Below are 26,979 nucleotides of genomic sequence, written 5' to 3'. Positions count from 1 at the left end.
AATAATTGTATCAAAATATGTGTGTAATGTATTTTCTAAAATATTCGTTACACTGTTTTATAGTCTCCATGCCTAGCTTGTATAGCGTGAAACAAGCTCGAATGACCTACATTTTCTCCTTTCTCGACTATTCTATCTTTTCAAAGACGTAACTTATTAGACACCGTTCAGAAGGTACGTCGACGGAAGCATGTCTCAAGAAAATCGAAAGATGAACATACTTTTTTTACAGTTTTACCGCACAAGTCGAATCTTTAAAAATTCTTTAATTGTATTTTATTTTTTTAAATGTTAAAAATTACAATTTTCAAAAATTTGCCAGCAGAAAAAAAATAATTTAATTGGAAAAATTAAATTAATTTTTTATATTTTTTAATAATTTAAAAAATTGATTCTATAATCAATAATACCTTAACTTTTATATGGAGGGCAGAATATGATAATAAAAATAAAAATGAGGCATACTTTTTTTTTTCTCGAAATTATCAGATTCGCAAATTTAATGAATGTGAAAATTATTTGAAAGAAGGAGAGTGTGATGTTTTGTCATAGAAGAGAACAGTAGACTTGATTAAAGATTCACATTCAGCTTTAGTAAGTCGCAAAGATAGTTGAACCATTACACTCAGAAAATACGATTTTTCTTTTTCTGTTTTCTATTATAGATATACATTCTTTTCTCGTACTTTTCTAAAAAATATATATATTACAACCAAAACTTTTTAAAAAGTAAACACAACGTGAGATAACCTACTTTACACAACTGACTTTAGAATTCTACAGGTGGTTTTCAACGTTTATCAATGTTGTAGTTGCATTATTTTTATAAATAAAATAACAATTTAAGTAGACAACAAAATTTCAATAGTTTCCATTATTTGGTGTACTCTATTTGATTTTTCAAATTATACGAATTAAGAAAAAAAATACGTCAAATTTTTTTGGTTTTTCAATATTGCTTTTATTGAATTTGGCTTTTTTCAAAATTTTTTCTCCAAATAGTATTTTTTTTATTTTTATCAGACACTTTTTTTTCTTAATGAAATGAAAGTACTTGTGTCCAATAAAAAAATAATTATATTTGAACCAAATAAATAAAATAACCGATTATAAAAAAAAAAAAAAATAGAATTTAGAAATAAACTTTGAAAAATACCTAAAGTATGATTTAATTTTTTACTTTTTTCTGTTGTTTATATTATTAATATTGTGCATTTTCTGTTTTCCACTATTCCAGAGTTCATATCTAAATATTTACATCATGTGCGACATAAATATTTTAAACACACGAAAATGGTAAAATTATCTAGTAATGGTGAAAATTGTAAATATATATCTTGAGGAAAAATTAAATTATTTTTCAGTTTGATCAATTTTGGTATTTTTTTAAATTTTTTATCACTCTGTTATATTTATAATAAATTCCAAATTAGAAAATTTTTTAATCAATTTCGTTATTTTTACGTTCAAAAAAAAAAAAAAAAAAAAAATGATAATGATAATTACAATAATTCAAAATATTATTTTCCCATCAGAATCTAAATGTACATACATTAAAACAGATATGTGACGACTAATTGCATATCGTTTCTAATTAATTAACCATTTAGTTTGCTTTTAGAATTTTAATTCTTGTTAATTTATGCTGTCATTTATTTATAATGTTTAAATACAGATGAACTTATGAAATATTTCTCTAGAATATGAAAAAATATTTCTCCTACATTATTTTTTATTAGTAGAAAAAAATAAGTGATTTTAATGAAAAAATTTCAATTTTCCAATTGCATAATTGGTTATCATGTTTTTTTTTGGGAGAAGAAGAACTTCCATTATACGAGGGAAAATGGACACTGTTACTTTTTTTTTTTTTTAAACAAAAGCATTTATTTAAAAAAAAAATTTCATTCATGTTTCATATATATATGTAATATAGTTACATGTTTGTCAATATTGACACACATGATGCTTACATTCTCTTCGGACACACATGGTTCCTCTGTTCCCTTTTACTTGCAGATCGAAACCACGAACCATCAATCACGTTCTGGTAAGCGTGATGTTATCCTGTGAAACAGGATTTAATCAATGTGCAGGTCTTATATCCCTCTACCTAAAGCAAAACGCTAAATTACGTGAAGGTTCGCAAACCATTCATGTAAATCAAGAAGTGAATATTCCGCGATAATTAAAAAGATTATTTTATTGTTTCCAATTTTTGTTCTTTTCATTTTATTATATTTTCAAATTATTTAATTATTTAATATTTTCATATTTTAATATTTGATAATATTTTAATATTATTTAATATATTTATTTCAATATTATTTGTGTTTTAATAAATTTTTCCAAGAAAAAAATTTGAACCAATTTTGATTCAATCAAAAAGGTTTTAAATTCTTTTTGATAAAAGCAGATTTTATTTAAACCTTATTATTATTTTTTTTTTTTAAAGAAGAGAGTAAAGTTGCAATTTCAGGAATTATTAAATTTACCCGATTTTTCCATAAGTTTTCGCAAATCACATGGAAATCATAAAAGCACTTTTTTTTTATTTATGTAATAATAGGATTGAATAGTACATATATATATAACTTCTTGGTAAAATGTATCGGTTATTTGCATGAATGCAATTCATTGCACGACATTTTCTGCAAAAGAAATAATATTTTTTTTTCTTTTCCTAAACAACCACAAACCACGAAGACTTGTATATATATTGTTAATATGCCTATATATATATATACTTAACTTTTCAAACAGTCTCGACTATATAAACTTAAATGTTCACCTACTTGATCGTTATTTTCAGTAAGTTAGGTCAAGGGTGCAATTTCGTCCGAATCAGTTTATATAGGGGTTTTAATTTATTATACAATCGTCACACCCATTTGTGTACACAGTCACGCGTTTCACAATTGTGTGATTCTAATCAGATTTTACCTCGTTTGATATATAGATATATATAAACTATTTTCTATCATGAAATCATCGAGATGTATTTTGCGCTGAAATTTAAATTGAATTATTTTTTGACATAATGTTTGTATCAAGTTTCAAAAAGACACAACCTTTTTTGAAATATGGTCGATTCTCCAAAAAAAAAAAAAAAAAAAAAAAAATGGCTGTTTTATAACATTAAGACATCACAGTTTTCCTAAAAGTACCAAATTGAGACCAAAAATTGCATCAAATCTTTGCAACGTTTTGATGCACATAAGTTATATCAAAAAGAGATCGTTTTGTGTATCATTTTTAGAAATGATACACGAAACGGTCTCATTTTTTGATGCAAAAAATTTAATCAATTTATATCAATCATGGCCGAATTGAATCGACTCAAAATTAAACGAATTTTTTTCAGATATTTTGGTAATAGTACAATTGCGGAGATCATTTCACTATTTAATTTGAAAATGAAAATAACAGAAAATCAAAGACAATGTGCAATTCGATAATTAAAAAGTGACTAGCTTATAAACATAACCTAAAATGCATGAGAAAAAATTTGTCGATAAAATCAATATAGCCGAGCTTTTTAGAAGGTAGATGGCAGCACTCATCTATTTTCTTTCTTTAAATTGTTTCTGAATTGTTTTTATAAAAGGAAAAACTGCCATCTACCTTCTAAAAAGCTCGGCTATATTGATTTTATCGACAAATTTTTCTCATGCATTTTAGGTTATGTTTATATAAGCTGTCAGTTTTTAATTATCGAATTGCACATTGTCTTTGATTTTCTGTTATTTTTATTTTCAAATTAAATAGTGAAATGGTCTCCGCAATTGTACTATTACCAAAATATCTGAAAAAAATTCGTTTAATTTTGAGTTGATTCAATTCGGCCATGATTGATATAAATTGATTAAATTTTTTGCATCAAAAAATGAGACCATTTCGTGTATCATTTCTAAAAATGATACACAAAACGATCTCTTTTTGATATAACTTATGTGCATCAAAACGTTGCAATAGAAAAAGATACAACCAAGTTTACTGTGTATGAATAAATTTACTTTTTTTTTTGATGTAACTATGACAACTTATAAAAAATTTATTAATGTTTCAAAATTAACAAATTAACACTGAAACAAAAATCTCACTCTCTATTTGAATTTATAAAATTTTTAACTACTTTGAATTAGTGACTAATTTTTTCTTTTAAACCCGTGCAAAAATTTTGTCAGGGCTTAGATCGGGGCCGGATCAGGTTGCCTTATTAGGGAATAGGCGCGCCTGATGTGACCCTAATTACTCTCTAAATCTGAATTAGTAAAAATGTGTACTAATTTGAATTAGTGACTCACTTTTTGCTTTATAATTAGTTAACTTTTACTAATGGTTAGTAAAAGTTACTATTAATTAGTAAAATTTCACTAATTCAGAAGGAAAAAGTGAGTCATTAATTCAAATTAGTAAACATTTTTACTAATTCAGATTTAGAGACTAGGAAATCCACATTTTCTGGTTGCCCTGATTAGCGTTTCATTCCCTAATAGAGCCATGGTAGGGCAATTTCTACAAGGGAATTAGTTAAATTTTACTAATTCGATATTAAAGAAAAAGAATTTTCCCACTATTAATTCAAATAATTTTGCTTCTAAATATTTTAGAGTTATTTTTCCAATTATATAAACATTAATTATTTTTAGTACGTACGAATTTAAAGTAAAATTATGAAAATAAAAAATGAGGACATATTTAGTGAAAAATATAAAAGGACAGAAATATAGTAAAGCATTCTGTGAATAGCATATACATATATATACAAGCTTTTGCCCATGATTATATACTGTGTATATAACGTTTAAGAAACATGTTTTGCACGGAAATAAGCTACCAGTCAAATTGTTATTGAAGTTTTCTCTGAATTTTCACAGAAATTTTTTATATTAAGAAAAAAAAATTAATTTTTTCCCGCAACTTTGAAATTTTATTTATTATTATTATTATTATTATGCAAATAACATAATAATTTTTTTTTTTTTGGACCTTAATTTTCAAATAAAGAAGTATCAAATTTTGCTGCCTTTGGTCCAATAAGTATATAGTAATTAAAAAAATTTCAAATAAAAAAAAATCCAAATAAAAAAAAATACATAGAATTAATTTCAGAACAAAATTATAAATAAATTAACATAAATTATAAAATTCACAAAATAATATATGAAATTATTTATAATCTGGCATATTAAATCTATTATAGAAAATTTTGAAATTTATATATCATTTTCAATATGTAGTACTCAATTTTGAAAACAATTTAAGGATGTCAAAAGAGACTGCTTGAGAATTTTTTTGTTTTGTTGTTGTTTTTTTTTTTTTCTAATGGAAAATAATTGGATTGAATTCTCGTTTGAGCAGTGGAATAAAAGCAATAAAGGCTCTTTCTAACAATCATCTCAAAATGAAGTGATTCTTGATTATTATTCCAATCGACACGACTCTCGATATGAAACTAATATAATTATTTTTGTATTGTGTGTGTGTTCCCGTTCAAAGTATAGAAGTGAAGTGAAATTTAATTTTGATCTAATTGCTTTGTCGATCATTTATTTTTCGGTACACTTTTTTTTCGTTTATTCTATTTTCAAAAAAAAAAAAAACACTCGTTCACTCGCCAACCGTTTCAAAAATTTTATTTTCAATTTTCATAAATGTCTAAATTTTTTTTGTTGCAAATAAATATTTGTTCGTTAAAAAAATATTAAAAATTTGATGATTTAAAAATAAATTTTAATTAAAACTTATGTAAAAAAAAAAGTCTTGTAATTATTTTTTTTCCATTTTTTAAAATTCCTTCTTCTTTTGTGTTTGGTTTATTAATTATTTACAGTAAAAAATAATATTTTTATCTAAGAGCATGCAATAAATAAATTTGGTTTCAAGTGAAACTCGGTCACTGTAAAGGAATGTTTATATATAAAAAGTAGATGGAATTTAAATTGTACTTTGTACTCACTTCGTTGCTTTTACAATATTTGTATATAAATATACAGTTTCAAAAAAAAAAAAAAGAAACTTACCTTTTTTATTACATGTACATTTTTTCCACTTTATTACTAAATCTTTGCAATATCAAAAATATTCTGACAAGAATTTTTGATGAAAATTTTAAGAAATGTTTCTTGTTCAACGATGTAGAATATATGTAAAGGAATTAATATTACAATGGAAATTATTGGAAAAAATTTCAAAAAAAAAAAAAATAATTATTTAAATTTCTTTATAATGAAACTTACCATTGTTCGATGTAAGCCTTGTCAACAGTAAAAATTGGTACAAATGTTCGATTGGTATCTGTGCCATTGAGGCTGCTTTCGGTATCGTTCATTTCCATTCCCGCATTTGAGCTTTCCAAATGGTGGAAGCAATATTCGAACTTGTTCCACCTTCGCCTTTAGCATTCAGTCATCTCTGATACATTCTGAAAACGCATTATTTATTAAAATTTATTATTTCATGAATCTTAAATGAAAATTATTTCAATTTACAAAAAAAAAAAAAAAAATTTCATATTAAAAGATTTTTAATATTAGGATAATATTACCTAGGGTAGGTTTAATTTAGTAAAAAGAACAATTAAACAATTTTTTTTATAGAATCGTGGGAAAATAAGAAAAAATTTAATCTATCTAATTGAAATGAATTTTTTTCATTTCTATAAAGGTAAAAGAAAAAGAAGTAGATTAGAAGTAATAATGCGAGAAGATAGTATGAGCTTCCGGGGACATTATAATTAATCAATAAAATCAGGTAAAGTAATGGGGTTGCATGGAGTTGATAAAATAAAAGGATATGTTAAGTCCTTCGATATCATTAAAGGAAAAAAAAAAAAAAAAAAAAAATACGATAAGAATGGGAGACACGAACATTTTCAACTGTAAGTAGTTTGAATCGCTCTTAACCTTGAGAACGACCACGCTGGTAATAATGAAGCTGCACGAAAGGAGAAAGAGAGATATTGGTGAATTTACATAAGAGGTTGACATCGACGTGGTATATAAGTAGAGAACTGACATTAACCTGGAAAACCCTACTAAATTCGCCCCTTAAAATTCAATCCAATTCTCTCTTTATAAAATATTCTATTAGCCATTTTTTTAATGGCATATTTAATTTTCCACAATTTTTAATATTCTCCTGCTGCCTTTAAATCGCTTCATTTTTATAATAAAATTTTGAGTTATGTGAGAAAAATATTTTTATAGCTACAATTCCGTTTTTTCAATTTTAATTTAACATACAAAAAAAAAGAATATGAATTAGATTTTGATGAGAAATTATCCAATTATTCGGAAGTTTATAAATCAAAATTAAAAAATATAAATTAAAAATATTGTGGACATTTTTTTATAAAAATTATTTCAATTTATAAAATTTAACTGGCAAATAAATATTTCATATTATTTTATTTCCAAGTGGTACGTCAATTTTTTTTTTTTTTTTTTTGAATCTGCTATTTTCTGATAGTTCAGTGAGTCGCAACAAAGGTTTTATATATTATTTAATTTTAATCTCTATATAGATTAAAATATTTTTTCGATACGATAATTCATTATAAATATTGAGAAATGAAGTCAAGGGAATTTATCATGTTTTGTCCGTTTAATCTCTCCAATTGTCAATGAACATTATTTCCACGTATTTTTCTTGTCATTTTCGCAACACTGAATATTTATTGATGTATGTTAATCAATAATTTTTTATTTCTATTTGTCGTATTTATGTGACCAACGCACTTTTTTTTCACACAATTTCACATCTTGAACTTGCACCTAAAAGTTTTTAAAAAATGGTTTTTCCCCACAGTTTCCGTTTTGTTATCGTCACATAAATCCTTTTGAAAGGATTGATGGATCAGATTGAATCTGAATACATTTTGTATTTTGATTATTAACCATTTTCATTGTTTTAAAATATTGTGGAGAAATTTTCCTCTTTTTTTTTTTTATTTTGCATACTAAATATTTTTTATGACGATTATTTTTATTGCATAATTATTATAAAATTCAAATTGAATTTCGCAAAATGTGAAAATAAAAATAGTTGAGAGATATAATTTAAAAATTGCCTCTTTTTACACCTCTTTTTAATGTCAGGAATTTTTAGAAAATTAAAATTCTTATACACTTATAAAAATTTTATTTTGAAAAAAATTTTAATTCAAGAAACACATTTATTAAACCATAAGGTAATATATATTTCAGAATTTTCGTAATTAGAACAAACAAAAGATATTTCTTTGAACGCTGATTATATATCTATTAATTACAGATACATTTTTTACTAATGTCATTAAATTCCTATGAATCAAATATATTTGATTTTTAATTATTATCGAATATCCATTACGTCCTTTAGATTTTCATTTATCAAGAGGAACAATTTATTTCGATTAAAAAGTCTATATTTCAAAGAACTGCAAAAGTCATTAACGCTCTTTTTCAAAAGTATACTCTATAAAATGTGTATATTATGCAAAATGAAGTTTAATTGTAGGAAAAATTAAAAATTGATTCAAGAGACTGACTTTTTAATGCAAAAAAATTCAATACATTTAAAATTAGTAAAAAAATAGCGGTCTGTCAGACCGAGAAGAGTAGTAACGTAATGTTTTTTTTAATATTTTTTTTTTTTTATAAAAAACACTAATATATAATTGAAATACAATTTTTCAATAAATTTAGGTAATTTGACATGATGAATTTGAGAAAATTACTATTTAATCGATCGTGTCACGTGTTCGCGTAGTTTGTCGATTTCCGTGATAATAATGTTCTGCGATGGGTTAAATGCGGTACCTAGGAGTTAATTATTAAACCTCCGCAGAGTAAATTCAAAGCGGTAACTGAATTCGAGCATCTGCTAGAAAATCTTGTTGATTTCGATCTCCTTCTCCTATACCTACTTTTTTATCGCCAAGAAAAAAAAAAAAAAGTATATAAACTTTCCCCTTCATACAGTCGATTACCTTAATTAAAAATAATTTAATGTTCAATAGTGCAGACAATTTTTTTTTTATTTATTTTTTATGACGCTTGCAGCTTCAGTTTCAACATTAATATTTTCAATCACAAAATTTACATTCGCTGAGAAAAAAACAAACACCACACAATTCTAATAAGTCAAGTGTAAAAATTTGTTGAAAAACATATTTGCGTCTATGTTTCTGAGAATAAAAAATAAAAATTTTGTTTGCATTTTTAAAAAAAAAATTTATAAATTTTTTTTTTTGATGTAGTTGAAAAATTATACCCCGGTATCAATATTTGAAAATACTTTATCACAAAATGCATTTATCAATATCCATGACAGTAAATTTGTCTAGATAATTATTTTTTGTGAAACGAAAATGTGTGGAGAAGACGTGAGCAATTTCATACGTAATATTTGTTTTAAATTGAATTATTTTACAAAACGAAATATGTTTTCGCCTGTAGCAAAAAATAAATAGAAAAAAAAAACAGTCAGATTTATTTTGTGTACGTGTATTTCAGTCTGTCAAGTTATTTTATCTGTTATTAAGTTGAAAAATGTAAATCATTTACAAATTGTGCAAATTTTCATAATTTTAATATAATGAATTTTTTTATTGTAATGTAAAAAATAAAACTTTTTTATCAACTTATTTTTTGCTTGTAAAAAAATATTTTAATTTAACTGTCAGTCAGTTATATATGTGTTTTAAATATTTTTTTTATAAATATTTGAATTATTGTTGCTTTTTTTGTAAAATAAATTTTCAAATGCGGTTATATTATTGTTAGAAAAAACCTTCTTGGGGTTCTTGTACATAGTAAAAGCGTAACTATATTTGCGAGTAAACCGTCGTTTTTATCAGAAAGAGATTTTGTTTTTCATGGTCTCAAACTAAAGCTGAAAACAGACTTTGAACGTTTGTAGTTTCAGAAAGTGTATCTGGCAGTGGTTTATGCGGTTACCATTGCCGTATATAATACGCTTTGGAAATCAAAAATTTCCCCAATTATATATATTTGTTAATTTTCCACTATAAAATTAAAAACTTCTTTTCCATTTTATAGAAACTTTTATTCTCTAACTTTTTGTGGCTTTGCGGTCAATCAGAATAAAGTGCAATAAATCAAATATATCTCCTTATTTTTAAATTCATTGCCAATTCGTTTAAAATTCATTACTCATTTGTTGTTTTTTTTTTTTAAATTATTATTAATATGCCAGGCATTAAATTAATAATCACCGACCTCGAAAATCTTTAACCAATTCCCGTGTTGAAATTTGTTTCTAGTTTCTGTAACTAACTTAAGACTTTATTGTTTCTAGAAAGTTTTCTATTTTGTTTCTGTGGTCAAATTTAACTCTTCAATCAATAGGTTTCTAGACAGTAAAGTTAATAAAGTTTAAAAATATAATAATTAAAATAACATTTTTATTTTCTGAAATGTTTTTTTTTTTTTTTTTGATATGAAAGAACTAAAACCAAAAATTTAAGTACATTTTAAAAAATCAGAAATAACTTTGGATGATGCAAGATTAAGAAAGTTATTAAAAGAAAATCGATTTTTTATTGCCTAAATAGATAAACTATTAAAGAATATATTGATAAAATTATACGAAGGTCAATTTGAAGTATTTTTAAAAATATACTCGTGCGTGTTTCTTTCCCTCGATATTGTTTTTATAATAGCATGCATGGAAAATGTTCAAAAACATTTGAATTCGTAATAATGCTCTCTAAAGAATTAAAAAAAAAAAAAAATTGTAACAAAATCTAATTTATATCTTTTTTTTTTATTAAAAACTATTATTAACTAAAAAAAAAATGTTTTTACAAAAATGTGTTTGAAAAAATATTTTTTTTTTTTAATTTTTTCTTTTCAAACGAAAAATAAACTTTCTATTTTCCACATTTTTTGTTTAGTTTATATGAAAAAAAAGAGGGGAAAAAAAAAACAATTTAGTTTTTTCATTTCAGACAAAAAATTACAGGCTGCATATTATTCACGCAAATTGAAAACTACAATGGCGAGATTCACGAATCTGAAATATATAAAACCGTCTTATTGAAATATTTTTTATTAACATTATTTTTCCTATACCTTTCGTATATTTTATATAACTGAAAAAGAAAATTTAATTCAAATAATCGGTTACTTGACTATTACTAATATTATTCATTTGTATTAATAAATTTATTATTTAAATCAATTAAATCGTATTTGTTTCAAAGAGAAAACTTATTGATTAAAATACAATTTATATAATTTAAATAGAAATTATTTGGTTCAAGTAAATATTTTCAGTATAAATTTATACATTATTATTATTACTATTACTTTATTATTATATATTTATATAATTTTTATTATTATTATTATTATTATTATTATTATTATTATTATTATTATATTGTTGTTACTATTATTATTATATATTTATTATTATAATTTTTACTATTGTGATTATTATTATTATTGTTATCATTATTACTTTTTCGTGAAACGCGGAATAGGTCTTTCAGACTTTTTCGTGCTTCTTATCAACCTCTTCGCAAAATACGTCGGTCAAGATATCAAAGTAGGTGTAATTATTTCTCGGGACTTTTAACAGCAAACGTTATTGCGGAACGGATCCGACGGGTTGGTAGATCGATAAACCTCTACTCGTGACACGCCTAATCATTATTTTCAAAGCGCAATAAAAGCTCGAAGGATTTCTTAAAGTAGGCACCTTAATAAAGCTTTTTTTTTTCTTCTTTTTTTTCATTCGTCAGATAAATGAAACTTTTGTTGAATTTTCAACACTATATATTGGATTTAAATTATGATTAAATTCTCTTCTATAAAGAATATAGTGTGAGAGATAATGATTATCTGTCTCTTAGAGAAGTAGATTAACTTTAGTTAGGTATATAGCTATTACATAAACTGACACGAAACTCCAAGTTTCACTTAAGGTTATTATCAACATTGAGTGGTTTAGAGTGAATGACCGATAAATTTCAATTCAGTATAATTTTCTAATTTGTTTTTGTATTTAATTGAGGTTTTGAAAAAAAAAAATTTTTTTTTATATCTAATATTAAAAAAAAAAAAATTTTCTTTTTATTAATCCATTATAAACTTCACAGTCAACATTGACTGAAATATGAGAATCGTGAACAATTCTAAAATAAGACCTATAATGGATTCATATTCTCTAGAGATTAAAAACGTCTGAAATGGATAGAAAAAAAAGGCGAATTTATGATTTAACGTTTTGAAAGTGGAAAAACGTTTGTTTTAATTGCCTCTGGTTATATAGAATTTTAATGTTAAATTTAAGGAAATGTGTTAAAATGAATATAATAAATATTCGTTTTTTTTTCCTATAGTGTAATGTGAATATATATATATATATTTTTTAAATAATCGTTATTGCAAGGATATAATTTTTTTTTATAACTTTTTATTTTTCTTTCTCTTTGAGAAAACGAAATAATTTTTTCATCGTTCAATAATTTTTTTAAATTAATGTAAAATAAATAAAAATTTATTAAATTAACTTTTTTAGATAGAATTTAAAAATATAGTTACGAGTTTTAAGCAAAATTTAAAAATTCCTTCTACATATTGTATCCGCCATTTTGAATTTTGTAAAACTATTCTAGTGTACTTTTTTCTATTAAAAATGATTTAAAAAAAAATCAAGTTTTTTTCAGACAATATTTATATCTATTTCGTTAAGTGTAGCTTTAAATGTATACCTATTGGGAAAAAAAAAATATTTCTCGTTGTATGTCACTATATCCGAGTCTATGACGTGTTAATATATGAATATATTTTACAATACACATGCGTTGTAAAAAGTACAAACGGATCCATATTTATCGATCGCATAAAAGTTTTTTTTATATATATATATATAAATATAGAAAAAAGGACGAGTAAATAGGATTCTTATATACAATATATATACTTTAACAGGAAGTCAACATTGACCATTATTATAGAAAAATCTGAATATCGAAATAATTATTATTGAGGCAATCAATTCGAGGACATTGATTCGAATCAAAGAGGATTGTTAAGAAGAAATTCTCAAGAAGTTGATGATTGATTATTATTGCTCGTTCTCAAGAAAAAAAATCACAAGAGAGAAAAAAGTAAAGGGGGAAAAAAAAACTAAAAAAAACTGTTTAAGGCATGGAATAGAAAAAAATACATAATACAAAAAAAAAATATATAATATTACATGTTACGATTCTTTTCAACTTTGGGAACAATAATAATTGAATAGAAAAAAATATTTTAAAAAACTTCAAATAAGAAATAAAAAGTGAATGTAAAAAAAATTTATGTTTCCTGCCAGAAAAAAAAAATTGGTTAATTTTCGCTGATGAATCCGAGTTTATCAAAGAACTGTATACAGTACTTTTTTTTTAACTTATAGAGTATATTTGCTTTTAATGTATTTTATGTCATACGAGTATTATATGTTTCCTTTTTTCAATTCTCTCTCTCTCTCTGTTTCTTTTTTTTTTATCGAATATATAATACAGATATTTTGAATAAAAATGATTTTTTTTTTTGTTCATTTCAATAGAGTTTTGTATTTCGAAAACGTTATTTGATATAAGATGTTGTGAAAGTGCAATCAGAAAATATAAAGACCATGGTACACAGTGCGGTGGGCCCTCGAGGGATATAACTAACTGTGAATACTGATGATATTGGACGGATCTCGTGTCCGTGTATCATCAGATATTAAGCGAGGAATGACTCTCAAGCCCCAGAGAAATCGCACTCTCTACCCTCAAGATCTTAATCACGACGGATGTGATATAAAGTTTCAACCTGTGGGGAAAGTGATAACACTTTCTGCAAAATATAATTTATTCAATATTATATTCCTTTGCAATTAAAATTATCAATTTTGTAAACATTAATAGATATTAAATTTTATTTTATGTCATCCTATAGTAAAACAATTTAATTATTAATTAAAAATATTGTCATTGATAATAGAAATTTCTTTTTAAAATAAAAATTATCTTAATCTAAAATTATCTTTTAAAAAAAATCGAGTTTTTTTTTGGTCAATTTTTTTCAGACAAGATTGATATCTATTTTGTTGAGTGTAGCTTTAAATGTTTCTATTGGGGGAAAAAAAATATATTTCTCGTTTTTTAAAATAAAATTTATGTGAAATAAAAATTATCTGGCAAATAAAGAAAAATGGAAAAACTGACAAGGGACTGACCAGTTTCGCTGACGAGAACCACATTTTACTTTCTGATATAAATTGAAAAAAATTTCTTTTTTTTTTACATTGAGAGGAAAAAATAAGATTTTTTTTTTCAAGATTTCTTTTCGTGATTTAATTTTGGATGGAGAAAATAGATTTATTTTCTTCTAGTTCACAATTGTATGTGACCTTTTGTTGGTAGAGACTTTAATAGTTATATATAAGGGATAAAATATCCGATAGTTATACGCAATCTCAACCCTACGAAAGCAAAACATCTTGTTTCAGTTCACTTGACTCGTTTTCGGTTCCTTGTTTCCTTAATCTGGAATGCGGACGTCAATATTATCACTTGGATATCAAAAATAATCAATCAATCTTCTTGTCTGGGGTTCGATAATTGACAAAAGTTAAACAGGGTGAAAAAAAAGTCCAGTTTTAGAATGACCGATAATAAGTATATAGTTCTACGTGTTTTCGACATACAATCTTGATTTATGATCGAACAACAAAGACACCCTTATGTCAAGATATATTTAACAAAAAAAATTTTTTTCTCCTAATATTAAACATTGCCGGATTTTTTTTCTTAAAACGATGAGAAATTTATATTTATATCAATATATTTTGTAGGTACAATTTATAAAAGTATTAAAGGATTTTTTTTATCATTAAAATATAGTTATAAAAATTATCATTTTTTATTATCAAGAAAATTTATCAACTTTTTTTTTAAAATGATTTAATATAAAAATTTGTAAATGCTAAATAAATAATAAATTTATTTAAATTTGAATTATTTTTTCGATTAATAAAAATAATAAAATTATTGTTTTTCAGTTTAGTTATGTTTTTTTTTAATTAAAATTAATTTTTATCAACTTTGAGATTTTCAGTGGAAATAATTTTGCTTATTTATGAATAATTATAGTAATGTAAATATATTTGTTTTGTTAAGACTTTTAAAATTATTTGCACTTAATAATGTTAAAATAATTTGTAAAAATTAAAGTTTTTTTAAAAAAACACTATAACTAAATATGAAATAAAATTTAACACTTAAAAATTGTTTTTTAAATATTTTCTTATATTAAATCATTTTAAATAAGAGCGGCTTTTTTTAATGAAAGAATTTATAGCAGCGCAAGCGCAATTACGTTCAGTGATAGTCTGTATATGTACAGATGAAGCCGTCTGACTTAAATTGGCTTCGACTACTGAAACTTTGAACTGAACTGTATAATACCTTTTTTTCTTATTATTTAAATGAATAATATTATTATTAATATTATTAAATATTATATTGTATTAAATATCATATTATAATACATTATATTATTCAAATTATAAAAATTTTCCATTAATAATAATATTTGAATAGTTATTTGTTATTTTGTATTTCCTATTCACTAAACAGAAAATTTGTGGTTAAAAAAACATTTTTCTAAATTATTTATTTTTTTTTTTTAAAGTGATCCAAAAGGTTTATTTATACGTTTATTGATGTATAAAACTTTTTATGTGAATGAATCAGTAGCAATGTGTCGTAATTTCTTTAAATCCCAGTTTAAACGATTTGTCAAAAAAAAAGTTGTTTTCAGTACCATCAAAACCATTACAAGTACTTTTAGAGAAAAAAAATAAAATAGATATCCTCTTTGATAAATTTCCAAGAGTGTGAGAGATATCGTCAATTTAGTGAGGGCAGTTCCCTTGTGGTACAATAATGACGTATAATTACCCGCTTTCATGTAGCTTTACGCTTTGTCAAATGCACCGATCAGTCCCTTTGACCTATTGAGAAAAAAAAAAAAAAAAAAAAAAAAAAAACCTCTTAATTGCATAACTATTATGACAAGCTTCTATATGATGCTTTATGAATTTAATCAATTGTAAAAAAAAAAAAAGAAAATTTCATTATAAATTTTTTTTGCAAATGCGAAAATTGAAAATTATGTATATATATTAAAATTTATTGCCGCCTTTTAAAAAAGTATTTAAAGATAAAAATTTCTATATGCAAAGAAAAAATGCAAATTTTCAAAAGTAATGTAATTTTTTTTTTTTTTTTTTTTACGAATACGCAGATCATGTACATTTAATACTCGATTCATGACTAAACAATTGTTACCAAATTAAATTTTAAAATTGAACAAAAGAGGCAGAAAAAAATCCATATTTTCAGAAAAAAATCTTTTGTCAGAGACTTGAAATATTAAAAGTAAGAATAATCCCTATTCAGATATTTGAAAACGTTTTAAATCATATAATGAAGGTAAAAAAAATGTGATATCATTTCACATAAAAGCCATAATTATTGTTTGCGAAAAATTAACACAAAAAATTATTATTGACTTTTTTTTATTGTTTCGCATGCAAAAATTATTAACTTTTTGTACTATATTATTATTATTTATTATTATTATTATTATTATTATTATTATTATTATTATTATTATTATTATTATTATATATTATATATTGTATTAATAATTTAAGAATTGAATAAAAATTGGTTCCAGGAATTATTTAAAATCATTTTCGTTTTAATTAAAAAAAATCCCGATTTTTATATTCTTATAGTATCAAAAAACGCAAATATATCTGCGCATTCAACAAATATATGTATATATATATATTTAAGAAGTAATAAAAATAAAAGAAAAATTTTCAATAATATCTATGGATTGAATATTTTTTTTTTTTAAATTCATTGGAGATTTACTAGTTTCTTCCGTATATAGATTATTGAGATTTCTAAACTTTTAGGTATAGTAAAATATATTTTTTATTTGCGCGCCATATCAGTTAAATTTCCATGAAGGTTCTTTCCAGATTTATGATATTGGATAACACAGAATTGAACTTCATAGGTGTAGGGTAATGTAAAGTTAAATCCTTAGAGTAATATCAGCTCCCAGCTGTTATAAATATAGCATCATAAGTACAAGTGTGAGAGTACTTTTAGCTAACTTTTACAAAGTATACGTCTTATATATATATATATATATATATATATATATATATATATATATATATATATATATATAATGACGAATTTCTATTTTAGTGTGAAAATGAAGAGAATTATATTCGCACCACGATTGTTTACCGTATAAACATTTAATAATACATATTTTCTAATATTTCTTTTCTTCATAGACCGGAAAATATTTTTTTCCGTTTCCTAATTTTCTTATAACTTTAATTTACTAATAATAATAATTATTATTTATATTACATTGAAAAAAGGGTTTGGTATTGACAACCAAACGTTTGATTGGTATTTAAGTAATCAAAATTTTTTTATTGAATCAACAAAATTTTAATTGTCTCAACCAAAATTTGTTTGCAACAACCAAAATTAGAAAAAAAAACGATTTTTGTTGTCCTAACTAAAGTTTAATTGGGGACAACCAAAAATTTTGTTGATTCAACAAAAAAATGTTGGTTGCTTATAAATACCAACCAAACGTTTGGTTGTCAATACCAAACCTTTTTTTCAGTGTAGAAAACACGCAAATTTCGAAAATTTATTTTCCTACTCAGAAAAAAGTTTATTTGAAACAATCGAAAAATTTTGTTATTATAAAAAATTGTATATTTAATTCAAACAAAATTTCTGATTATATTTACTTAACTTCGAATAATTGATTTTTATATTATATTTATGATTTATTCACAAGAAATTTAATTATTATATTTATATTCATTTTTTTGTAATTATAATTATTATTATCAAAAAAAAAAACAAATTACAATAGAAAAAAGTGAATGAAAGTTAATTTAATTGAAATTAAATTTCATTTTATCAAAATTTAAAAATTTTCAATAAATAAGTTTAGGTTAATGTAAATTTTTTTATTCAAATTGAAAATAAAATTTACCTTGTGCGTGCAGTGTAGTTTTCGAACTTGTTGAAGTAGGCCAGTTGGGCTTCAAAACTCTATAGCTTCAATGTTTCATTTTGCACGTGAGTTCGCACTTATTTTCTTTAATCTCACGAATTCAAATATCGACTTGAAGGTCCATCACACTTTTTTCGATACCGGAAATCGTTATAAAGGAAAACTCAATTATTTTCAAATTTTTTTTTTGAATTATAAAATTTGTTTAAAGAAAAAATTGTCAAATTTTGAAAATTATAAAATAAACTAAATTTTTCTTGAGATCAAAAAGATATGAGAAAACAAAAATCTTTCTTATAAATTACAAGTAATTTAAAAGGTTATTTAAGATTGTTATAAAAAAGAAATGGTAGATTAAAATTTTTGAAAATTATTTTCATTATTATCCTGAAGGGATAATAATAGTTTGAGAGATTTGAAGAAACAAAAAGAATCTCTTGAGCTTCTCATTATTAAAGTAATTTTGATATTTTGACCGTTTCTTTTGCATCTTATTACCACTATATATATATATATATATATATATATATATATAGACCGGGATGAAGGAATTGTGAAATATAAAATAAATATATGTTAAACACTTTTAAATCAATGACGAATTAAAAACAAAAATAAAACAAGATGACGGAAGTTAAAAAAAAAATTTTCTTTTTTTTTTTTAGCAGTTATGTATTTCCGACATGCCTGCCATTTATTTTTGTACTCACTTTCGGTCCGAATCCATCGACGGACACGCGGCGAAGATTGAAGTGAGCGCCGTCATCGTTGCGATGCCGTGATGGTCGTTCCTTTTTTGCAGGTAGCGCAAGCGCAAAATGTTTAGATATTGGCTTTATATATATACAAAAGTTTCTCATTATAATTTATAGAATTTCTATTGACTCTAAATATTATGTTTATTAATCCATAAATAAACATAAATTGTCATATCGAGAATTTTCATATAACAATTTTTCGCTTTAATTGAAAATGAAATCGATTGCCAACGCAATTGCGGGGATAAATGTGAGACCACCTGTTCATCAGAGGCAGAATATTCGCCAATTTTCAAAAAAAAAAAAAAAAAATTATTTTACTGATCTTTTTTATTATTATTTACTTCATAGAATTTTTTTTATAAAGATAATATAATTTTTTGTTTTCTTTTATTTTGATAGGGCAAAATATATTACCTGGCAAAATTGAATAGCAATCATACATGAATCAATATTCTGTCAATATGTTGCTTCATATACTATTGAATGATATTTGCCTGTAAAAGAGTGAAAAAAATAAAAAAAATTTATGTTAGTTTGAAAATACTGCGATAAAATTTAGTACACAGTAAATATTGTTTATCAACTTTTTACAGCGCAGTGTTGTTATCCATAAAAGTAGAAATTTAGTCTAGATTGGGTGAATTTTTTTTTCAAATTATTAATTCACGCAAAAAAAAAATCTTTATCTGAAACAGCGAAAGGTTTCACTAGAATAGCAAAAGATTTAACTGAAACAAGTAAAACTTTTGCTAGTACAGTGAAACGTTTCGTTGTTTCAGGTAAATATTTTTTTTTCGGGATACTGATTAGTGATTTTTTTTTTAGTATAAATAAGAACACAAAACCAATATGAAAAGTATAAATTTTTGCGGAGATTAATAAAGTGTGTACTATAAATAAAGTTTACTATAGTTAATTACGAGATTTAAAAAGTTTCCAGAAAGAAATAAAAATGTTAGTTGCAATATAATTAAAAAGTTTGTTTCAAACTTTTACAATCTTTCAAATTAGTAATAGTAACCTTTATAAAATCTATATAAACTATAAATTATTTATAAAAAATATTTAACGTTTCAATGAAGAATTTTGTGGCTATTAGTACTATCTTAAACCTACATTGGTCCTTTATTGAACCTAAATTGGTCCTTTATTGGACCTAAATTGATTCTAAATTGGTTCTACTTTGAACCTATATTAAGCCTACATTAATCCTACATTGGATCTACTTTAATCGATATCTATCAAATGGTAATATTTACAAATCAAATCCAATTTTAAGATATAAAATTAAAATAAAATTAAATTGTACATTTAAGAAAATTAATTTTATATGAATTTTCAAATCTTTACTTGGATTAATGCAAGCATTGAAACTTTTTGACCTCAGTATATAGTTTAGTTTATTAATTATTATCCATTGTATGTTTTCATAATACAAAAGGTTTCCTTTTATTGAATAATTATTCACAATATTGTTAATATTGCCATAAAAATTTGTAGGTCTGCAACATTGATTATTTTTGTCCGTTTTTAGGGACTGTTGCCCGGCAATAATTAGGTAATATTGTTTCCGATGTTGTGCTATTTGAAATATTATTGCTATTATTCCAGGTATTATTTTCTCTTTTTTTTTTCTTTTTTTTTTTTTTTTTTTATTCATACATTATGAATATTGCTGTTTATTCATTTTTATTAGCAAGAAAATGATATATAATATGATTAAAAGAGTGAGTTCTGTTTGTTATTCTTATTTTTTTATATAAATTTACTGTTTCCGCGAAATGTAATAGACAAAAGTTCGCACAAAGGCATAAAAATTGTTATCACTGTGAGTTTCAATTAGATTTTTATTTTTCTATCAACGTGAAAAACAATAAAACACAATCAAGTATTTTGCAATTTAATTAAACGTTTGACGAAGAAAAAAGCAAATTAAAAAAATTTTTTTTTTTTCTATTTTTCAATATAAAAAATCAATTATATTTATCTATTTAAAATAATATTTTTAAAAATTTTAATATAATGTAGAATCTAAATCAATTAAGAATAGAAAATTTTATTTTCCATAAAACAATTCATATTCGGGCAGTGAGATAATGAAATTTTTGGTAAACAAAGTTTGTTTTATAATGCAATTGTTTTGAATGTATTATGTGTTTTCTTTGTAGAAACAGAGACTTTGTTAGAGGCTGAAGCCTTCACAAGTACACTTGATGCATTTTCTGAGCATATGTGGAGGAATACAATCTTAAATTTTACCTACTAGTTTGAAATATACACGAAATGAAAACTGAAGAAAAGAATTCTAGATATTTAGTTTTAAAAAACTGGTACGAATAAAATTTTTTGATAATAAAATTTTCTATTTTTATATAAAAAGAAAATTTTTTCAAAATATTTTTTTTTTATTTCAAATTTTTCTTTTCAAATTCAGTCTCTCTCTCCCTCTCCCTCCCCCCCCCCCCTCTCTCTCTCTCTCTCTCTCTCTCTCTCTCTCTCTCTCTCTCTCTCTCTCTCTCTCTCTCTCTCTCTCTCTCTCTCTCTCTCTCTCTCTCTCTCTCTCTCTCTCTCTCTCTCTAATATGGACATTGTCAAGGATTCAAAGGACCACAGGCAATGATTAAATGATAAGATGCATATATTTAAAAATTAACGGTCTCTTTATATAGTGTGACGTCACAGTGACGTAGAAATATAACTCCTTCCTTTGAATTGATGATGAGCTCAGTGGATTGAAGATCACGATATCCTAGTTTTGAAAAAGTATGCTAAAATAGAAATGAAAATAATATTATTTGAATAAAAAAAAAAAAAAAAATTTTGAATTTTAGTTTTTTGTAACTATTTATTTTTGTAATATGTAAATACTGGAAGAAAAATGAGATTCAAAAATAATTATAAATTCTACTGTTCTTTGATTCAATTTTTTTTCATTTTTTTTTTTTTTTTTATTATTTCTTTTTATTATTCATAACTATATCCGTTTAGCTTTTTATCATTAACCAACTGGTTTTAGTCGTTTTCAGAAAAAAATAATTGCATTTATTTTTTGCTCCTACAAATTACCTTATTATTTCTTTTCAATTTACCAGTGGAATTATTTGAACAAAGGAAATAAATTACTTTGGCATAAAGTCCTTTGGATGTATAAGAAATGCAATTTTAATTTACCTTTTTATATGCTAAATAATTGAAATTGCAACAAAATATTATTTTTCAATATTAGAAATTTAGAATATTGAGAGCGATTTTTTAAATCGAGAGCGTCTATTTGTTATTTACTGCTTGAAATTTACTTAAAACTTTTATGTACTTCCTTTTTAACAAAAAAAAAAAAAATTCTAGTTTTGTAATCAAATGCCAAAGTAAACCTTTCGGAAAGCAAAGGCAATGAAAAGCGTCGAAATGAAAGTTTGGCAAGCTGTTGAAAATAATAAATAGAAAAATACACATCTAATTGTAGGCTTTGACTGCGCGAAAGAATTTTTCTTCAACCATTACTGTAATAAAATTGTTTTAAATAATAAGAACTATTTTTTTATATAGCAATTACAATCTATCCGGGAAAAGTTAATATTAAAAAAAAAACCTTCTTAATTTTCATTTAACAAATGAAAAAAAAAAAAATTTGATTTGATCTAAATTTTGTTTTTGATTTTTAGTGCTAAAAAAATATTTCACTCGCATCAAGATAGATATATGAAATTATTAATTTTCTTAAATTGTTTGCATTGTTCTAGAAAAGTGTTAAATTGTTGTTTTTTTTTCTATAGTTACGATTCTTAAAGTGAATCCTGCATTTTCAAGTTATCAGTAGAAACATTTTAAATTGCACGTCATTCTTAATTTTTTGAAAGTAATTTCAAGAAAAGCTCTTGAGAAAGAAAACCGATTACATTACGACGTTTGAAAATTGCATTTGCGCTCTACAACGCAAATAAGTACAATAAATTGAATGAAATGAAGACAAGCAAACGAGAAAGTTGAAATTATAAGATTCTCAAGATTTTCTGATAACCAAAAGAATTACAGCGATTAAAAGTGAAATTCCATAATAATGAGGACAAAAATTCTATAAAGTTATATTTTTTTTATTTTCGAGGAAGAATTTTTTTTTTTAACTAGGAATTTGAAAAAATAAAAAAAAATCCATATTGATTTTTTTAAAACTGTCATCAAATTCGTCATCAGAGACCACAAAAACTTCCGAGTAATCAATTTCAAGTGAATTCGTTAAATAAAAAAAAACCGCCATATTGGATCCGCCATTTTGTATTTTTCAAAACCAACATCGGATTTGTAATCCAAATACTATTTTTCAGATGTTAAGTATTTTTTTACTAAATTGTTATTACTATCATTATTATATTATTATTATTTTTATCGTTTATTGTTGTTATTATTATTGATTATAATTAATTTACGTTCCATTTTTGAGAAAACGATTTAAAGAGAAGGTGGGTAAATTGTTTGGTGGGGAGAAAGAGTTTTTTAAAAAAAAATGTGTCTTGATGTTTAAAAGATTTGAGAGGTACAGAGAAAGAGAGCGATGTGGTCGCGGTTCCCAAGAATGAAGAGTGCAAAGAAAGAAGGAGATGGACGGAAGCTCTCATCATCCTCCGCTAATATTTACTATGTGGACACAAAGACAAAGTACCCACGTTTCCAAAGACTTGTGCCCAGTTTTTTTTTTTTTTTTTTTTTTTTATATATAAAAAGAAGTTGAAAGTCGTTCAAGTCATGTTGTTGAAGAAAATTGATGGAAATTATTTTTTCTTTCCACTTAATATTTTTTCTTCCCCTTATATATTTTCATTGAATTTTTTGGCTGTTTAATTAGAAAAAAAAATAGAATTTTTCATGTAATTTATATTTAGATTTTTACTTGGCTTAAATATTTAATTAATAAAATAAATAATTTTTAAATATTTTATCTTCTAATTGACGACCAAAAGTGGCTTACGCGTGATTTTTGTTAGCCCCGCGATCAGTGAGTTTCCAGCTATTCCAGGGGTCAATGAAAATCTCGCCTATAAGCTCGTTTGGTCCCCGGCGGTTCAATTATTATTCTTGTTACAAATTTTTCAAAAAATGTAACTACCCATGTGGAAAATAGTCATGGCACTATAACGATACTCTCTAGTTTTTCTTGATACTATACTGGCGCGACATAGATAATCTGTACAGAAACTATCTAAAAGTGTAACGATTTGATAGGCTAGTTACTATGTAGTTTTAATATATAGTTAAACTAGATAGAAACTATATCGTAAATCTAGAATTATCTAGCAGACAGGAGAAATCGATTTCTATTATTGGTCCTCAGCAAGTAATGGACAAACAAGAAATGGAAAAACCAATGAGAAGCTTCATTTATTAAAAAGTGTAGAGGGAAAGAATATTTTATTTAAAAAATAATTATAATAATGATATAAATATAATAAAATTATTATTATTATTGTTATTATATACTTAAGTATATTAAGGAAATTAGTATTTTTTTATTTGGAAGCAATATAATTAACAAAAAAAATTCAATAGTAAAAATATTTTTATATTGCTTTATTAAAGTTTTCTTATTATTAAGCATTTTATATAAGCGCGATTTTTTCGACCTATAAGAGAGTTGTCGTAACGCAAGCGCAGTAGCGTTTAGGTAGGGTCATTGGCAACTCTGAGTCCGTGACGCAAGCGATATTTTAGGTTATGATGATTGTTTTTGTTAGCAGTGTTGGAAGAAAGTTAATATCAATAAATCACTTTTCAGAAGAGTTACTAAAATAAAAGTAAAATTGTTGACAAGTTTATATGAATAAATTATATTTTATTGAATTATTTGTGTTATTATTTGTCGTTCAAAAAGTATTGGTCAGAGCATCAACATTGCCTAAGAAAATAGTAATTAATTTTAAAAATACAAAATTTAATATAATATCAACTGTCTCAACCTGCATACATCTCCCCTATAAAATAATTAAATAATAATAATTTATATTACATAGTTGTATATAGTTTACGAATTTATAAAATTAATTAAATATATATGCTAAAGTAATAATAATTATAATTTTATATGTATTTCATGTATATATTTTAAATAATAATTTATTAATTATTCTAACATATAATATTTATAATATAATATATTCTTAATATTGAAATTCTGTACAGTTTCTATACAGTTAACTACAAGCAAAAAGGTTATGTTAATTCTGTTTAAACTAGGACTTTTCTAGATAGTGTTGTCACAATTTAACTAGACAGTGAAACTAGATAGTTTCACTGTACAGATTCATGATAATATCTGTATAGTTGTACGTTTCTTGTTAAACGTTACAAAAACTTTATAGATAATATGTCGCACCCAGTCTTCCATGATTATTTTCTACATGGGTAGATATATGAAAAATAATTTCATTAATTCTGTATTAAATTTTTAAAGTTAAAAATAAATTCCTTATGTAAAAAAAACTTTATTTATTGGATAAAAAAAAGAGGGAAAAATTTTTTTTCCAGTTTCGGAACACGTGTATCAAATATGAAAAATTGTATCTGAATTGCTTTAAAGGCTTTAAGACTTCATGGCATAAACGGGAAATGTATAAAATAACGAACGAGTAAGTCACTTGGTGTTAGTCGTGGTGATTTTCCGGTTTGCAGGATGGTGCAGCAGGAGGTCGAAGCTTTCAAACGGGCTAATCAAATTATGGCGTCGATGCAAACCGTGCTCCAAGCAGTTCGCAAAGGCCTCAGGTAAAATGCTTCTGCATGGTTACATTAGAGGTCCATTAGTATTACTTCCATGTTTCTCTATAAGTATGCTTTTAAATTTCAATTTTTTTATATCACAATTATATTTAACTTATTATTTTTTTTTTAGAGTACAATAATAATTAATAAAAAGTTAAAAAAAAAAAAAAAAATTAAGGGTATTTCATTATTATTTTTAACTGTTCTGAAAAACATCTTGAAGTTACAGAAAGTGTTTTAAGGTGTTCCTATGTGACTGTGAATATGAGGATCGTTAAATGAGGTCGTTGCACTCTTGCCAGAGATTTTTCTTGATGACACGGGTGGTCATCGTAGATGCTTATTGTCCGATGCGACGCGACGCTTGCCAACCCTTAGGGCATTTCATATGAAAGCGTCGAAAAATCTCAAGCCACAAACTCTTTATTTAAAAAGTAGCCATTAAGAAAAACTCAAATTATTTCAAAGAAATATGTGAAAACTAAATTGTTTTTTTTTCAGTATAATAAATTTTTATATTAAAAATTTATTTATTTATTTATAATAGAGAAAATAATATATTTTCGCCGTATACAAAATATTTTTGCCAAGTGTGCTTGAGGCATTAGTATCACATGACCTCACTGTCAAAAAGTTCCATTAGAGAAAAGAAAATCAAAAACAGCGTACTTATATACCTTCAGGGAATTGTCGGGCCATCCTTGTCATCCTATCATCTTTGGTCTCATAAAGAAACCAGCATAAAGGATTTCTGGTGCAAGTGAAAGGGTTCATTGAAATATTTTAAGAATCATTGTTAAAAACTACTACATTTTCACAAAACAGCCTTTGAATCATAAGAATTGTAAACTTAATTAAAATCTATAATTAATTTAGCGAGAGAAAAAAAAAATTTCACTCATTTTCTAATTGATCTGTAATCTTCGAAAATTCATTAATAAAAATATAGAATGTGAAAAGTGGGTTAAAAGATGTTGAAAAATTTATAAACCCGCACGGGTTGATTAAAGTACCTACAAACCCTGTAATTTATGAAAACCTGCTATTAGGACTATTTTAATTTTCTTGAAATTAATTTTCTTTCAAAAATTACGATATGACATACTAATTTTAGAAATACTCTACAAGTTCAACATGGTTAAATCTTGAAAGGAACAAACCCCGAAGGCCATATACAATCATTAGAAGAGAATTCATCGATATTAAAAATAAATCACAAACCAATTATTATTATTAAACAGTATACCTCACAGTAATGGATATAAAAAAATTAGGAAAAAAAAGCAGGCGCAAAACACCTACATCTAGGGTTTCATGGCTTTCTAAATTCAGATCAAAAGTTATTTAAATGT

At 24.4% G+C, this 26,979-nt stretch overlaps 1 protein-coding gene and 1 long non-coding RNA gene across 3 annotated transcripts in view; one reads left to right on the top strand and one right to left on the bottom strand.

Annotated features, from left to right (window-relative positions):
* LOC127289579 (muscarinic acetylcholine receptor gar-2) overlaps positions 1-19,043 on the bottom strand; it is a 62,604-nt gene extending 43,561 nt beyond the window's left edge. The window contains exons 1-3 of one of the 2 annotated variants that reach the window (XM_051317576.1): positions 18,827-19,043; positions 18,096-18,244; positions 6,243-6,427 (exon numbers count right to left, since the gene is read on the bottom strand). In XM_051317576.1, the coding sequence (XP_051173533.1) occupies positions 6,243-6,340 (98 nt within the window). In that variant the 5' untranslated portion in view covers positions 6,341-6,427; positions 18,096-18,244; positions 18,827-19,043. Of the gene's footprint in view, positions 1-1,973; positions 2,068-6,242; positions 6,428-18,095; positions 18,245-18,826 lie in introns of those variants that run through there. The other variant, XM_051317577.1, reaches the window with a different exon arrangement.
* The window catches only part of LOC127289588 (uncharacterized), a 73,745-nt gene extending 48,137 nt beyond the window's left edge, over positions 1-25,608 (top strand). The window contains exon 3 of the long non-coding RNA XR_007844199.1: positions 25,538-25,608. This is a non-coding gene — a long non-coding RNA (uncharacterized LOC127289588). The remainder of the gene's footprint in view (positions 1-25,537) is intronic.
* Positions 25,609-26,979: the final 1,371 nt, after the last annotated feature.

The sequence above is a fragment of the Leptopilina boulardi genome, unplaced genomic scaffold (genome assembly GCF_019393585.1).
Source record: "Leptopilina boulardi isolate dan_hultmark-lab unplaced genomic scaffold, ZJU_Lbou_2.1 LbouV2_48, whole genome shotgun sequence".
Lineage (NCBI taxonomy): Eukaryota > Metazoa > Arthropoda > Insecta > Hymenoptera > Figitidae > Leptopilina > Leptopilina boulardi.
The sequence above is the reverse complement of the archived record's forward strand: the minus strand, read 5'-3'. Positions and strand labels throughout refer to the sequence as shown.